Genomic DNA, 15,492 nt, shown 5'->3' with positions numbered 1-15,492 from the left:
CAAATCCCACAATATCTAACCCTTAATTTGTCTTTACTCAGAGTTAAAGATTTTCATTTTTCACTTCAAGATATACTGGAGTCTATCAATGCCTGCAGGAGAAGTAGCAGGGTTTTGGCACAAGTAAATCCTTGATGAATTTCTCAGCTTGACACAAAAACTAACTGAAAATGGAAGCATGTATAGAATTGGCTTGATTGAAAAGAAGTTACTATCCAGGCACTGAACTCGGGAAGTGAGCTGTGAAGAACAGAAGACAAAGTGAGCTGTGCCTTCTTCAGACCTCAGCAAGTTCAGCACACTCTTACCTCTATCCATTCCAGGAGCACTATGGGTATTGTATTCTGAAATTTGGAACTATCTACAAGAGGTTAGAAACCACACGGAAGAAAGAACAACACTCTAAAGTTACCAGTTATTCAGTTCTATCTCTAAGCGTTCCACTGCCTTCATTACCCCGGTGACTTGGTGTGACTCCTCCTTGTACCACGTCTTCCATACACATCTGGGTAACACACTCTCATATTGATCAGAAGATGCATCAACTCCCCATGATGCCCTTGGCATCATTCCAGAAATACTTTCGCTCAATGCTTTGAAAACATGGCCAGATGCTAGAAAATGCTCAAGGTGTGACAAACAAGCAAAAGACTTTCCATGAGCTTAGTCACCATCTTGGCCTTAACTCTCAACACCACCATTACAAATGTGCTTTGTGACCCTGTGCAAGGCATAATGCCTTTTAAGAACATGAATATTAATGAAATTTTTAACGATACACAGTCTAGGCTCAACCAGGCATGTTATCACTTGAATAATGGAGAAATGGGCTTCAGGCTAATGCTTACATGTCTCTCTGAAGAAAATATGGAACTCAAGGGGGGTTTAGTTTGATCATCTCTAAAGTATCTATGCTATAGACTTGCTGTGTTCGAAGACAAAAGATAAATTTGCTTCAGAATGTTGTGTCTATAGTAGTGGTAGAAATTATTTTAATATATGAATAATATCAAGACTGGAGGCTGGGTGCACATGGCTAAAGCCTGTAATCCTAACTCTTCAGGAGGCTGAGATCCGAGGATCTTGGTTCCAAGCCAGCCCAGACAAGAAAGTCTGTGAGACCCTTGTCACCAATTAGCCACCAAAATGCCAGAAGTAAAACTGTGGCTGAAGTGGTATAGCACTAGCCTTGAGCAGAAAAGCTCAGGGACAGAGCCCAGGCCCTGAATTCAAGCCTCAGTACTGGTGCATGCATGCACATGTACATAAGCACAAGCATAAGCGCGCACGCACACACACACACACATACCTACATGTATAAACACACACACAGAGATCAAAACTGGGACTCCTTTCCAGCTAAACAGGTAAAGCCATTGTGCAAAAAGGTAAGTCAGTCATAATAGGAAGCATGCAAATGCACAATCCCTATGTTCGACTTCTTAAACCTCTGACCGACTTAATCTGAGATCCTCACTGAAATTCCATTTACTACTTTAATGGAAGACCATAGATGTAGTTTGCATAGCTCCAGTTTCCTATTTCCCTAAGGAAATTTTTTGTCCTCATCAACTTTTCAAGATCCAAATTCTAAATCTTAGAGCTCTGGAGAGAATGCCTGCTGTTCCTTCAGCCAAAACAAGTGTCCGGTTTCTACAATATATGAGATCATAGCATACACACTCACACTGCTGTAGATAAGAACCTGTCAGCATTTTTATTCTAAAACCTTTTTCCCCCTGGGCTTGAGATACCAACCATAGCAATTTTCTGTGGAAACAGCTTCAGCAAAGGGCCATGTACCAAGCTCACACACAGAGAGAAAATGTTTTTCATTTTACAGATCTCAAGAAAGGTTTATTTGGGAAATAGGCCTCTGCAGAATCCTGAAGATAATTTCTTTTGGAGAGCAATCTGGCATTTAAAATAAAGAAAATAAGGTGTTACTGATATTTAAAACAAAATTTTCTCAAGCAGATGTTAGGCAAAGGGCTTTCTACTTGGATACCTTCAGGCACAATTACCTCTGCTAACAACAGCTCAAATAACAGTGTGTTTGTTTTGTCTCTGCTTACATGGAAGGTGCTCTGGGGGCTGGGAATATCTTCACAGGATTCTGAGCACAGAGGCAAAGAAAGTTAGGTCAGCACTCTGCAAACAGGAGAAGATGGGATGTGGGGATATGCTAGGGCTAATTTATATAAGCTCTTCTCTAACAAAATAACTGAGTGCTCAGGGCAGGTAGAGTCAATAGTTAATATCTTGTCTGGCTTACTTGATGAACTCTCTTAAAGGTGATAGTGAAAGGTGATAGTGAAAAGTCTTCTTTTTGGGCTATTATGGTATGGAAATACTGATAAAAGTATAATGTGAAGTATAATGCATCTGAGGGGAAGAAAATGAACACTTACATAATGGATGCTACACTCCAGGTATCATAGTAGTTGTTTGTTTTTTTTAGCTGGTATAACAAATCCACTAAATATATTGTATTTCTATTAAAGAAATGACAAAACTGAAACTCAGAGGTAAAAGAGCTGTTTGGGGGTAGAGAGCTCGTGGTCTAGTCACGTCACCTTTTAATACTAATCTTGAATCTGATTTTTGTGATCCATGACTCCAGAGCACACTGAGGCTTCACACTCAGTGATTGTCACTGCCTGGCTATAGTTTTATTTACTAACTCCTTTTCCCTCTTTCTCTTTCATTTCCCGCTTCTCACTTCTATCCAAGCCAAAGGCATACGTGCTATGTCTTGCCACTACTTTCTGATATCTTGTTCTTCCAGTACTTCTAAAGGAATGTTGAACCGTAGAGTTCAACAGTCCATATGAGTTCAAAGCCAACTCTTTATCCATTCTGACAGAATATAGGGATTAAAACATGCCTGGACTAAGAGCAGTCAGCTCCAAAAAGCCTTCTCTAACTGAAACTAAATAAAGCTATTGTGTCCATTATTTTTCTCTCCTTGTTTGTAGCAGGAATTCTCCACCTACTGAAGCTATGAGACCATTTTAAAAACATGAACTCTCTTGTAGATCTTCATTTGATATTATTTGATTTTTTTTCTACTTTTGACTGATCTTTTATTATTATTATTATTATTGTTATTATTATTATTGTGAAAATACCATACAGAAGAGTTAAAATTACATGGGCAAGATAGTGAGTACATTTCTTATCAAGCATTGTTGCCTCCTCCTTTGTTTCCCCATACCATCCCTTCCCCTCTCCACACCCCCACCCCCACACCCCCTACCACCACCACCCCTATACCCCCACCCCACCAAAGTTGTAAAGTTCGTTTTTCGACATAACGAATTGTACATCTCATTGTTGCAATGGGTACACCTGAAACCCTATTTAAGCAGTTTGTTTTTTCCCTTCCCCTTCACAAATTATATCAACATCAAATACAGTGAAAGCAAGGCTTATACCCTGGGGGAGGTACATACAAAGCAACAAAGAAATCATCTTATAAATATGTTGGAAACAATCACAAGAAAGAATAAAAAACATTTGAATACTTATCTTGGGGTTCATTTCACCTAACATCAACTTGTCTGACGGTTTCTGTTTGTCTTAGACATATACTAGTTATTGCAAATAAGGGAAACCATGGGACCTATATTTCTTTGGGTCTGGCTTACTTCACTTACCACACAAGGATTCCCTTCCAAAATGGATTTATTTTGAGTCAGGTGTCATTAATTTATACAAAGTGCTTGGAATACATTTCTGTGCAATGTGATCACCCAATAGAGGTAATTCAATTTATTGCAGGGGCAGGGAGTTGGGTTTTTTTTTAATTATGTATATTTCTTAGAACTTGCTCACCAGCCAAACTAAAAGATTCTCAAGACTAAAACTGTGTGCTCCTGTGTTTGATTTATTAGCCTAAAGTACCCACTATAATGCTAAACAAATATGCTCAAGAGAGTTAGAAATTAATTATTGGACCAATCCACCTACTTTTCTGAAAACAGGTATTTCTGCCAAAAAAAAAAAAAACAATGAGGATATTTGAGGACATAGCTCTGAGGGGGGAAAAGAGTCAATGACTCCTACTATTAGATAACAAGACAAGTAGCATGCTGATTGTTACGAAATTATTTGAAATCTTATGAAGGTGACATTACTAATAAGTATTTAATTATGTCATTACATCAGTTTATATTTATCATAGATTATATAATGATGTAATGATATAATTAATCTCTAGCTGTTTTAATCCATAACATGATGTTAATCTAGTTCCAAAGCATTACAACAAAATTTAGAGATTCTGAATGTGTTGTATTCAGTGATCAAACATAATGATTTAGATTACCTTATAAAGTAGGAATAAAGCTCTAACAAAGGTAACGTAATGAAATACCATCAAAATAATGCATTCTATATTATGCGTAAAACACAAATACACCAATTTTTGTCTGAAAAATAATGTCATTATGAAAGATTCCAGAAGGTATTATCTAAGTTAGTATTCTTATTCTATTTCACCTGAGCATTTAAATTTACATGAGAAAAGGTATTACTGTACTTCCCTTATCACCATAACATATAATGTGTTCTTAAGTCTGACAATAATTTCTTTTAAGTAAATACAGATGCAGAAGTTGTTAGAGTAGCTTTAGATGTTCTTTACATTGTTACATCATGATTTATGGGTGACCTGTGATTTATAACCAACTGAATCCATAGTCACATGAGAAAACAACCTTAATTGCATCAAATCCGCTGTGGTATGGAGATTCAATTGTATTTATGATCTATTAGCTTCTCTGTACCTTTCTAGAACAGAAAGCTTTAATTCTGCTGCTGTGTCCAGGCATCTCACCTCAGAACCATTAGGTAGTCAAGGCTCTTGAGAGAAACAGACATAGTATTTATATATCTATAGCTACCTATCTGTTTAGCTAACAGTATGTGCATATGCATGTACAAATATACATGTATATGTGCCTTTACATGTATATACATTCACATGCACATATATACACAGAACCAGGCACACAAATCTATTTATCTCATGTTATCTAAGTATATGCAAACAGACAAAAACAGGTATTTACTTATCTATATTTACTTATCTATTTAGTATCTATGTATATGTGTGTACTCATACACACATAAACATAAAAAAGTGTATATATGAATTTGTTCTCTTGACTATGCAGAGTCCTAAGATCATCAGTCAGTAATCTAGAGACCTAAGAGAGCCAATGTACCATTTCAATCTCAGCCCAAACACCTAAGATTTGGAAAAGGTAATGGTGTTCCTGGTATAAGTTCTAGTCTGGAGCCCTCAGCTTAAGGCCCAAGAAGAGCTAATGTTTTCATTTCTGGTCTAAAGGTCAGTAAAGCCAGTGTTACAGCATGAAGCAGACAAGAGAGATTTCCCTCTCACTTGGCATTTTTTGTTCTAGTCGGGTCTTTAATTAGTTGAATTAGTCCTATTCACCTTAAGGAGGGCAATATACTTTACTCAGTTGACCAAATCCAACTATAATATCCTCCAGAAACAACTCTGAAGACAGACTCAGAATAATACTTGACCGAAGGCCCAGATTCTGCTTGCTCTGGTCATGCTAATACATGAAAGTAACCACCAAACAAAAGAGTAGTATTTTGAACTTGCCTCAACCTATCAGAGGCTATGAGATGATAGAAAATTTGACAACATAAAGGGATTCTTCATGAATGACAACAAAAATGAACATCTTTTCAATTATTCACTCAACATGCATTTATGAACATTTATATCATATGCTCATTTGTTTATCAAGTATTTATTGACTGCCTTTTAAAGAACAGAAACATTTCTATTTACTGGATCTTTCAGGCACTACTTTAAGTACTTTAACTGTCCTTAAGTAGCTCATACTACAGATGAGCAAAGAGATATGTAAACATAATTTACAACTGAAGAGTACAACTATAAGTGTAAAGGGTAATTGAAAGGTGTCTATGAGTAATTTAATTCAAAGGGAACTTTAGAACATTACCTAAAGAGCTATAAGAAAAAATAAGTTTCCATAATGTGTGAGCTTTTCAGGATTCTAAATTCTATGACTCAACATTATTTTGTTAGAATTTTAGTGGCAGCATAATAATTAATCATTCTTATAATATTTAGATTTTCTCCCCAAATTTCTATTAAAAGAAAAGAAATAGAAGACCTTGAACTAGCAAGCACTACTTGGTGAAAGGTGACAGGTCCTATGCTGCCTGCCTGTTTGGTACTTTTAGCACCTGTTTCATTCATTAGCTCATTTTTCATTTTCTTTTTCTGGGTCAGGTTTATTCTAGGATGTTTTGGAGGTGTGAGAACTATGTCAGTTTCTAGGTTCTCCCTTTTGTACTTAAACCATTTTGAAAATATTTTGGTAGTTTTAAAAACACTTCGTTAGTGGTGGGTGTATTTCAGTGTTCTTAACCAAATGCTATGTTATGGACAATCTCTACCTCCTTCAAATATATGCAAACCACCTTTAACAAAATGCAAAGCAATGCTTGTGTTACCATTTGCCAGACATTGTGCTAAATCTTCTCCGATGTGATATCTCACTTAAGCCTTTCAACACCCTTGTGGGAAGTATTCTTTTTCCTGCTTCTTAGGATGAAGTATGTCAGCTTCTTTTAGAGTCCCAAACTTCCAGTTCATAGTTAGACATCATGACATAGAAAGAATAGCACTGAGTGAGAAAGTAGGAGACCTGGTTACAGCTATGACTCTGATTATCTGGGTGACCTTCAGTAAGGAACCTCCTGTCTACATGATTTAGTAACCTCATGTAAAAAATGAGAGCATGGATGTTATGAAATATGGTGTGTGGGTTCTAACTTCTTGCAGAAGAAATGGCTTGTGGAATAAAGCTCTGTCCTCTGAGGAGTGTGCCTTAGACTCAGATTCATGTATGTCGCCAGAAAGATGTATGTACATTGTATTTTTGCAAATGACTTTAGCTTAAAGGTAGCTAGAGGAAGGAACTTGCTATTTGACCAGGTACTGCATTTATTTCTGGGAATAAGTGTGGACTTTAGATTTATACTACTTAGGCTCAAATTTTGCCTGTGCTACTTAGGATATATATTATTTAGGGAATGTTATTTAAATAAACCCTTAGTGGCTCAGTTTCCCCGACTATAACATTAGGATGCCGATTGTACTTATCTCAAAGTGTAATTGTTAAGATTGAAGTGCCGTTTGTAAAGCACCTGGAAGTGCTGGACACATGACAGCAGGTCAGATGTGTACTAAAACAGCACGAATGCCTGGGCAATATGAATACCTTTCTCCTTAATGTATCCACTGCAAACATTTGGATTTTTTGACACTAGAATTATTATTTATTTATTGGTTGTGGGTTTGAAATCAGGGCCTGCGCACTGTCCAGTGCTCTACCACTTGAGCCACAGTGCATATCTGGTTTTTGAGTGGTTAATTGGAGATGAGAATCTTATGGGAACTTTTCTGCCCAGGCTGACTTGGAACCACAATCTTTAGATCTCAGCATCCTGAGTAACTAGAATTACAGGCATGAACCATCAGCACCCAGCTCTTTAGAATTCCTAAGCTGGACACACCAATACAGTCATGAGACTCTTATAAACTTAAAGCCTAACAACTTTTAATTCTATTAACATGCTAATAAATGGCCTCTTATTTATTCTCCATTAGATAAAGGCAGATTGTTTAGCACTGGAGAATGTAATGTAATATGGCAATGCAAATTTATACATCCATCTTTAAAATATATATCCTTTATCAAGCATCATAAACTTTAAAATATTGCATAATAATTTCACATATTTTATTCTTTTAAGGAAGTACCTTCAAATCAAACACTTATTTCCCAGGAAATAAGTTTTAGGTGGCAAGGACTAAATAACCAACAATAAGAATGATTAATCATTATATAGTTAAGAAAATATGCTCTGAAAACCTAATAAAACTATTCAAATCCAAATCCAACTGAATTACAGCTATATTTTCAAACATATAATGTATAGGCCAACCAAAACAGACTAATACTGGAATAATAATGTATAGACCAACCAAAACAGAATAGAAATAATAATAATATAATAATAATAATGTATGCGTGTGTTTGTACACTGAAAGGCTAATAATTATCTCTAGTCCTCTGTGAACCTAAGTGTCTTCTATAATTTGTTCTCTTTTAATTGTCTGTCTTTCTAACTTATTTCAACAGAGGGGAAGGGAAATAGTCACATATTAAAATAAATTAAAAACAAAAAAAACCATGAAAATACTCAGAGGAAATCAGTCCTGCCAGTGACAAAAAATACACAGTCATATATTAGCTGATGAGCTTTCTGGTACCATTACCATCACTCTTTTACAAACAATGCTGGCGTCATTGAAATAAAGAAACAAGCAAAGGAAACCATTCCTTTCTCTTATGCTTCCTTAGGAGGCAGAAGGACTGAGAAAGACTGAGAAAATGGAGATATCCAAAGGGCTTTAGGAACTGTCCGCCAGGGTGGTGCTGACAGTTCCCCTGTGCTCTCTGCCAATTTTCTTTTTCCTCATCTTTTCCTCCTTTTATTCCCTATCATTATGCCCTATTTTTTTCTCTGCTTCCCTGATTACCATGGAATGGAAAGCTTGTTAAACACCTCATTCTTTCACTGATTCAGTGCTTGAACTCATCACTTTTGCCTTTCAATTCCAGAGTTTCTGTCCTATTTTCTTCTAATTTAACCTCCTCCTTACTTTCTCTCCTCTCTTCGGGTCAGTTATCATATAGAAGAAAGATAACTTGCTTTCTGCCTTATGAGTCCTTTCCTTTGAGGACAGGACAGTTTATAACATGTTCAACTATTCACTGGTAAAATAGGCTAGAGGGTTTCACATCATTTTAAAGAACTTTTCTCTATCATAATGCATCAAAGAGAATATTAAAGAAAAATGATTTGGCTTAAGGGCTGAATAGTTTGATTGAACAGTTTGAGATCTTGCATTAACAAATAGTTTTTGGGAACAGAGAGAATGATTCCTCAAATTTTATTGTTATATCTTTTTTATTGTATAGATTTAAGGTATATAATATGACATTTTGTCATACTTATACATAGCAAAATAGTTTCTATTGTCAAGACAATTAACATAGCTATTATCTTATAATTAAACTGTCTAAGAGTATCTAAAAATGTATGTGTGTGCTACAATATCTTTCTAAAAGATAGAGTATCTCTACAAGTTGGAGATTGGAAGGATGGGGGTTTAAGAACAGCCTGGAGGGGAAAAAACACAATAACTCCTCTTTTAACCAAAAAATAAAGCATGCTGGCACACATCTTTAATGACAGATATGTGAGATGTTTAAGAAGAATGATCACAGTGTGATTGCACAAGACCAACTCTGAAAAATAAGTACATCATCAAAAGGGTTCAGCATTAGTCTTCAATTTGTAAAATGCATGCCTAGAAGACAAGTGGTCAGCTCTGGTTTCAAAGACCAGTACTACCAAAACAACAACAAAGTATGCTAAGAATAGAAAAATAATAAATGCTTTACACTTGTTTGTTTGTGCTCTTTTTTTTCTTGAAATGTTGGTAGCTAAAATAAGGGAATGAAACTCCTGATCCTTACAGTGTAACTATGAACAAGAATAATACAGAGAGTGGACATTGGAATTCTATTCAGAACTTCTATCTTTGCAGGTAGAGAAAATGTAGTTAAGTGGAGGTAGAACTAATGCTTATCCTGTGATAATAACTCTTAAAATGCTATGAGCAGAAAATATCAAGCTATTGGGAAAGCCTCCTTTTCCATGGAATCCCATTTCTATAAGCAGCATTGTCTGGCAATCACAATAGCCTGGTTCAAGAAGAGGGTATAATGGAGACAATCTTGGGAATGAGGACATTTTTGTTTCCTCCTGAGAATTTACAGATGCCATAGGTACTCTGCACTTCAGGGCTGGGAGTAGAATTACTTCCCTCAACAGACTTGGTATTCCTAGAAGAAAAGAACCCTGTCATATTTCCATTTGCATCTGCAGTTTGTATAGGAGTAGCTAGGATAGATCCTAGCACAGAGAGACACTCTAAATTTATAATCCTAGTTATATAGGTAGCTAACCAAACAGAATGATAGCTGGCTTACAGCAAAGAAGGCTGTGGAGATGACTAAGTGACAAAATATTATAAGTAGGGTGTTCTACTTTGCAAGCTCAAATTACTCAGCATCCTTAAAACATTAGTAGCTCCCAATAACAGGAATGATTTTGGTGTTTTTTGAAACTGACAGTTTGGTCTACACATGAGTGTTGCTTTAGACATTGCCAATATAACTACTTTCCAGGAAAGAAGATAAATGTCCATATTAATAATTTTATTTTCATTCTTCCTAGAGAACAGTGAAACAATATTGCAGAAAATGTATTGCTCAAATATATGTTTCCATGATCTAGCTACTTAAATTCTACCTTCCTTGGTCAAAAGATCCACTTAAATCATTATTGTATATTTTCCTTAGATCAATAGGACAATTATAAAGTCCTTTGCCACATCATTTGACTGAAGCAGGAGAGGATAAGAACTATGTTTGGTCATGTCTCCAGTGTCCACCACGGTTGTGGCTCAGTGAAAGATGTTGATTGGATAGAACAACAATATCAGTGGTCATTTATTTTCAAAGCCTCACTTTGTGAGTGTTTTAGCCACATATAAATATGTATATTAGTCTAAATAAGTAATACAACTTGAAGAAGCATAATGATATAACTTATACTAAACTGTATGTATATTAGCCTAGACTAAGTAATATAACATTGAGAAACATAATGATCTAGCTTATAGCAAGGATGAACAACTTGGCCAAAAATTAAAAAAAAAACAAATATTTTAGCTGTCAAAGAGGTTCCTTCTAGAAGGAATGAACTCCCCTCATTGAAGATATGAAAATAAGCAAGACTATATAAACCACCAAGTATTTGGTGAATGTATATAGACTAAGTACTGTCAGTATTATTTGTATCCTGTTGAACTTTTCTTCCTCAGTAACAGTACATTACTACATAATGTAGTAGTTTATAATTGAGGCCATTTTACACATGAAAGAATCATGTACCTAGTAGATAGGGAATCTAGTTTTGAAACCTAAGCCTATCTGACAGGCAAGTAGTTGAAATTATGGAGAGTTATGATCTGACATATAGTGTTGAAGAACTTCACTATAAGAAACAGGGTAAAAAGTTTCAATAGTCTTTCTTCATCTAAGGTAAAACCTTACATTAGCCAGTACATAATTAACATCAGGAAAGTGTGATTACAATACATTAATTCATACCATTACATAGGGTTTTTAAAAGTTACCATATTCAAATACTTGACAAAATAAATAGAATAAGGATAGATTAAATCAAAATAGAATGAGAAAGAAACTTTATAGTAAAATTTATCTTCAAAACTTAATTCATTTTCTCAAAAAATGTTAACCAACTTACCTGACTTAGGTATTTAACTCTATTGACATTAATCTCTATCACAAAGTGAACTTTTTAAACCAGAACACCAGAAAAAAAGAAAAGTAAAAGGAGGTTAAACTAATGTAATTAACTAGCCTCTAAAAATGTGTGATTATAATTATAACCAATTTCCTCCAAGATGGTTTGAAAATCAAGGGAAACATAACAGCCTAAAAGAAGTATCTCTGAAAATGTGCTTGAAAATGTGGCTGAATATTCAACAACATGCTCCACACCAATCGCATAGCTTATTCAATTATTAAGTTGTGTTTAATTTCCCCTGACAAATACTTTACCCTTGTTAATATGCATTTAGCATTGCAAAAGCAATTCTCCTAAGTTTGTGGGAATGGGTTTTAAAACATAGCCATTGCTAAGATGCTGTGCCAAGTGCAATCAGAAGAGGGTGGAGACAAGCGAGGAGAGGGCTAACTAGTTAGTTATTGGTGCAATTCCTTCACATAGGGTTTCCTGACAAAGTTGAATGTATAAACCCTCAAACATCCTGAGACCTTTTCAGGGTTTTCAAAAAGGAGAATTGAACCACTCCTGGGTATGTATAATTATTTTTAAAACTGACCACTGAGTACAATCCATCATATAGAATATATGTACATGTTGTGCAATAATGTGACCAGCAAATTATTTTATTAATGACATCTTCAGAAAATATTCGAGGTGGAGGGATCCTAGAGATTTTATCAGCTACACTACTCTCTTTTTTAATAGAAGGAAATCTGAGGCCATAAAGAAAGAGAAAATTCTCTATGGAAAAGCTAGCCAGTATAACAGGATGGATACTAAAGTGTTTACCAACAGTTCAGTCTCTGGTACTGTATTTCAAAACAACTGGAATCGCGTGATTCTTGTTCACAGAACTGAGTTTTCAGTGATTTAGAGGAAGCAATACCTCTGCTCCCCATCCACCACTCACATATTTGAGGAAGTCACGGTATCATAAGCAGTAAGTGTCTCAGAAAGACTGGCTGAAGGAACCCAGCCGAGTTCTGGTTAGAAAGTAAAGCCTTGTATCCTAGAAGCATGTTACACGTTACACATACTCAGATCATTCACGGGCAAAGACTTTTCAAACATAAGTTCAGCGAGCGCATCACAAGGTCCAATCAGAAAGCTCTATTAACATTATTTCAGACAAGGAGCAGGGAATGGTAACTGGTAACCTTGCTTCCAAAACCTTTGAACTTCATTTACTTGAGAACACCAGTCAAGTTTAGCAAAATCCCAGGTAGAATAATTACTACCTACAAACCTCATGGAGAGCTCTTATCTGTTGAGGAAATGTTTGGTATGCTGATTTCAAATAAATTGTGTAAAAGTCAGTCACACAATTGAGGGGGGATGGGCATGAATTTGACTCCGATTTTCTATCTAAAATGAAAAGAAGCCCCTTAACTTTAAAAGCATCAAATTGCACATTGGTGTGTCCCATTTTACCCCGGGGTACTTGGACCTCGCCATGTCCCATCACCTGCGGGCTGGCTCCAGTGGGCGATGATCAGTGTTGAGTTCAGGAGCTTCCAAATCGGCCACCAGCTCAGTCACTAGCTAAACGCATAAGATCCCAAAGCAAGCAGATCCCTAAGACGCCCCCTTTCCAAGATGTATCGGATCTTCTGCATGCTGGAGTCCGGATCCTGTCACCACCAACTTAACAGCCTAGCATCTGACTGGAATATCAAGGGGTTTTGCGGATGCCCTAACCCTTCCTGCTCCTGAGAAGACAAGCAGTCACCACTTCGCTTCTGTCACTGTTCCAATAAGCAGACATACAAACAGACAACAAAAGGAATTGTTTGCACTCCCAAGGGAGGCACAGCATGCATTTAAGGAAGAGAAAAAAAAAAAAAGGACACGAATCCCTTGTCCTACCTTGCATCCAAACATCAACGACAAAGTGTTGTTGGTGCAAGCAACTTTGCAGTGGCAAATCATTGGTGTAAAACAGTCAGGGTCCTTAACAACAGGGGACATTCCTTCCGGGCTGCGGCAGTGGCAGCTCGCTGTGGGACCGGTGCTCGCCCGGGCACATGGAGCGGCCGCCTAGACCGAGCTGGCACTCGGCTCGCTGCCCCCTGCGCCCAGCTTAGCCATCCCGGACCACGTAGAAGCCAGGCTGCAGCGGGCAAGTAACCGAGCGAGCAAGCGTCTCAGAGGGTCTCTCTTTCCTGGGGAAAGAGGAGTGGGGGAAGGGACAAACCAAGAAGGGTTCTCCCACTGTGTTGGATTTGAGGAAGAGCAAATTTTAAAAATAATAATAATTAGAAATGAAAATTTAAAAAAATAATCAAAGGCAGCGAGAAGCTTGTAGAGGAGGTATCACAGAAGGCGGGGCAATATTAGCATGTCAAAGATGTGCCCGCCTACTCGCCCGGCCACACAGGATTGTCATACAAGCTGCAAAGGATTAGCAGTTATTCCCTCTGGAGAGAGGAAAGGGGAGAGAAAGCCATACTGCAGCTCCCGATTTGGTGAAAAGCCAGTGGCTTGCTGCAATCTAGAGTAACCATAGGGAGCGCTGGCCAGGCAAGTGGGGTGGGAGGGAGGGGCCAGCAGGGGAAGCAAGCGCTGGGAGCCTGGCAGCTGAGGGAGCTGAGAGAGCTAGCAAGCAAGGAGCATGCTCTGGACCACCCAGGGGCGCCTGGGGTAGCATGCACTGGGGGGCTCCCCAAGCCGAGGGGAGACCCGGAGACCACACACGGGCCCCCACCGTGATGTCCTCCGGAGTGTAGATGACCTCCGAGGTCCGAGATCCTGGGATCAGGAGGCCAGCGCCCAGCAACCGGAGCATCCTCCCGGCCTCCAGCCAGGCGAGCAGGGGACAGGGGAGGGGAACGTGTGGCCTGCAGAGGTCTGGGGTAGAAAGGGTCGGCCCAGCTTTCGCTCTTGCCTGGCAGGGTCAGCTCTGGTCAGCAAGCCTACTCAGTCCCCGGGGGTGATCGAAGTGACCTCAAGGCTCAGGTTTTTCTCTGCTAAGAATATTTTTCAAACTCAGAAAGAAAGGATCCACCTTCTGTCCACCTTGATGTTTTAGTGGCTCCCAGAAGAGTTTATGTTATTCTCCAAGTAGGAATGACAAGGCTGATGGATGCTTTGTTTTTGTTTTTGTTTTTTGGATGGAGGCTGTCAACATTGCAAAAATACTTTTAAAAAAAAGTCTGCCTGAAGCTGGCACAGCTGCAGAATCGCTTATGGGAGATTTTAAAAAGTGCTATGGAGACTGCTGGGCAGGAAGTCAGTCTATGCAACACTTTTTGAGCGCCACTTCATAGTCTCAAGCTACACCATGGTTAGTAAAAAGACAGAAAAATATTAGGGCTTTAAAGCTGGCTCTGGTGATCCATGTGGTGGTGTGGAAGGCATTCACAGGCTCTGGGCCCCTTGTGTGTTCATCAATGTGGCCCGGCTGTGAAACTCTGCACTGAAGAGCTGTGAAGCCTCCACAGACATAATAAACCATACCCAAGTCCAAGCAGCAGCTCTTTACTCATATTGTTTATCTCCAGTTATAACCTAAGGGTTAGTTGTGATTGGATACAATTTTTCTAGAGGAAAACAAAAGCCAGAGACCCTGAGGCTATTCTACTTAAGCAGGTCTCATAATCAATAAGGCATGAAGATAAGCTTCAGAGCAAAGTGGTGGGTGTGAGATAGTTGGAACAAAAACCAGAACATCCCAGCAGAGCATCAGTGGCTTGTGCCTGTACTTCTAGCTACTGAAAGCAGGACAATTACAAGGCCAGCTCCAACAAGAAGTTTATGAGACTCCTTCTTCTTCCACAGATGTGTATAGTGGGATGTGTTTCTTCCTGTCATCCTAACTTTGCCTTGTTGGGAGGCTGAGAGTGGGAGAATTATGGTTTGAGGCCTGTCTTAGGCTGAGCAGTCCAGGAGATGCCTGTACCAAATGAAGAAGCTGGGCTAGGACAAGGAGCTTAAATGAAATAGATACATTAAGGTTAAGGCATGTGT

The 15,492-nt window shown here is 38.1% G+C and overlaps 1 protein-coding gene across 2 annotated transcripts in view; it reads right to left on the bottom strand.

The window, feature by feature from the left end:
* The window catches only part of Dlg2 (discs large MAGUK scaffold protein 2), a 2,085,086-nt gene that overhangs the window by 1,245,224 nt on the left and 824,370 nt on the right, over positions 1–15,492 (bottom strand). The window contains exon 1 of one of the 2 annotated variants that reach the window (XM_042686483.1): positions 13,393–13,494. The exons of the other annotated variant lie outside the window; for it this stretch is intronic. Within the exon in view, the coding sequence (XP_042542417.1) occupies positions 13,393–13,494 (102 nt within the window). Of the gene's footprint in view, positions 1–13,392; positions 13,495–15,492 lie in introns of those variants that run through there. 2 annotated transcript variants of the gene reach the window in all.

This window comes from Dipodomys spectabilis, unplaced genomic scaffold, assembly GCF_019054845.1.
Source record: "Dipodomys spectabilis isolate Male_0828 unplaced genomic scaffold, ASM1905484v1 ptg000003l, whole genome shotgun sequence".
Lineage (NCBI taxonomy): Eukaryota > Metazoa > Chordata > Mammalia > Rodentia > Heteromyidae > Dipodomys > Dipodomys spectabilis.
This window is presented reverse-complemented; position numbering and strand designations above follow the sequence as displayed.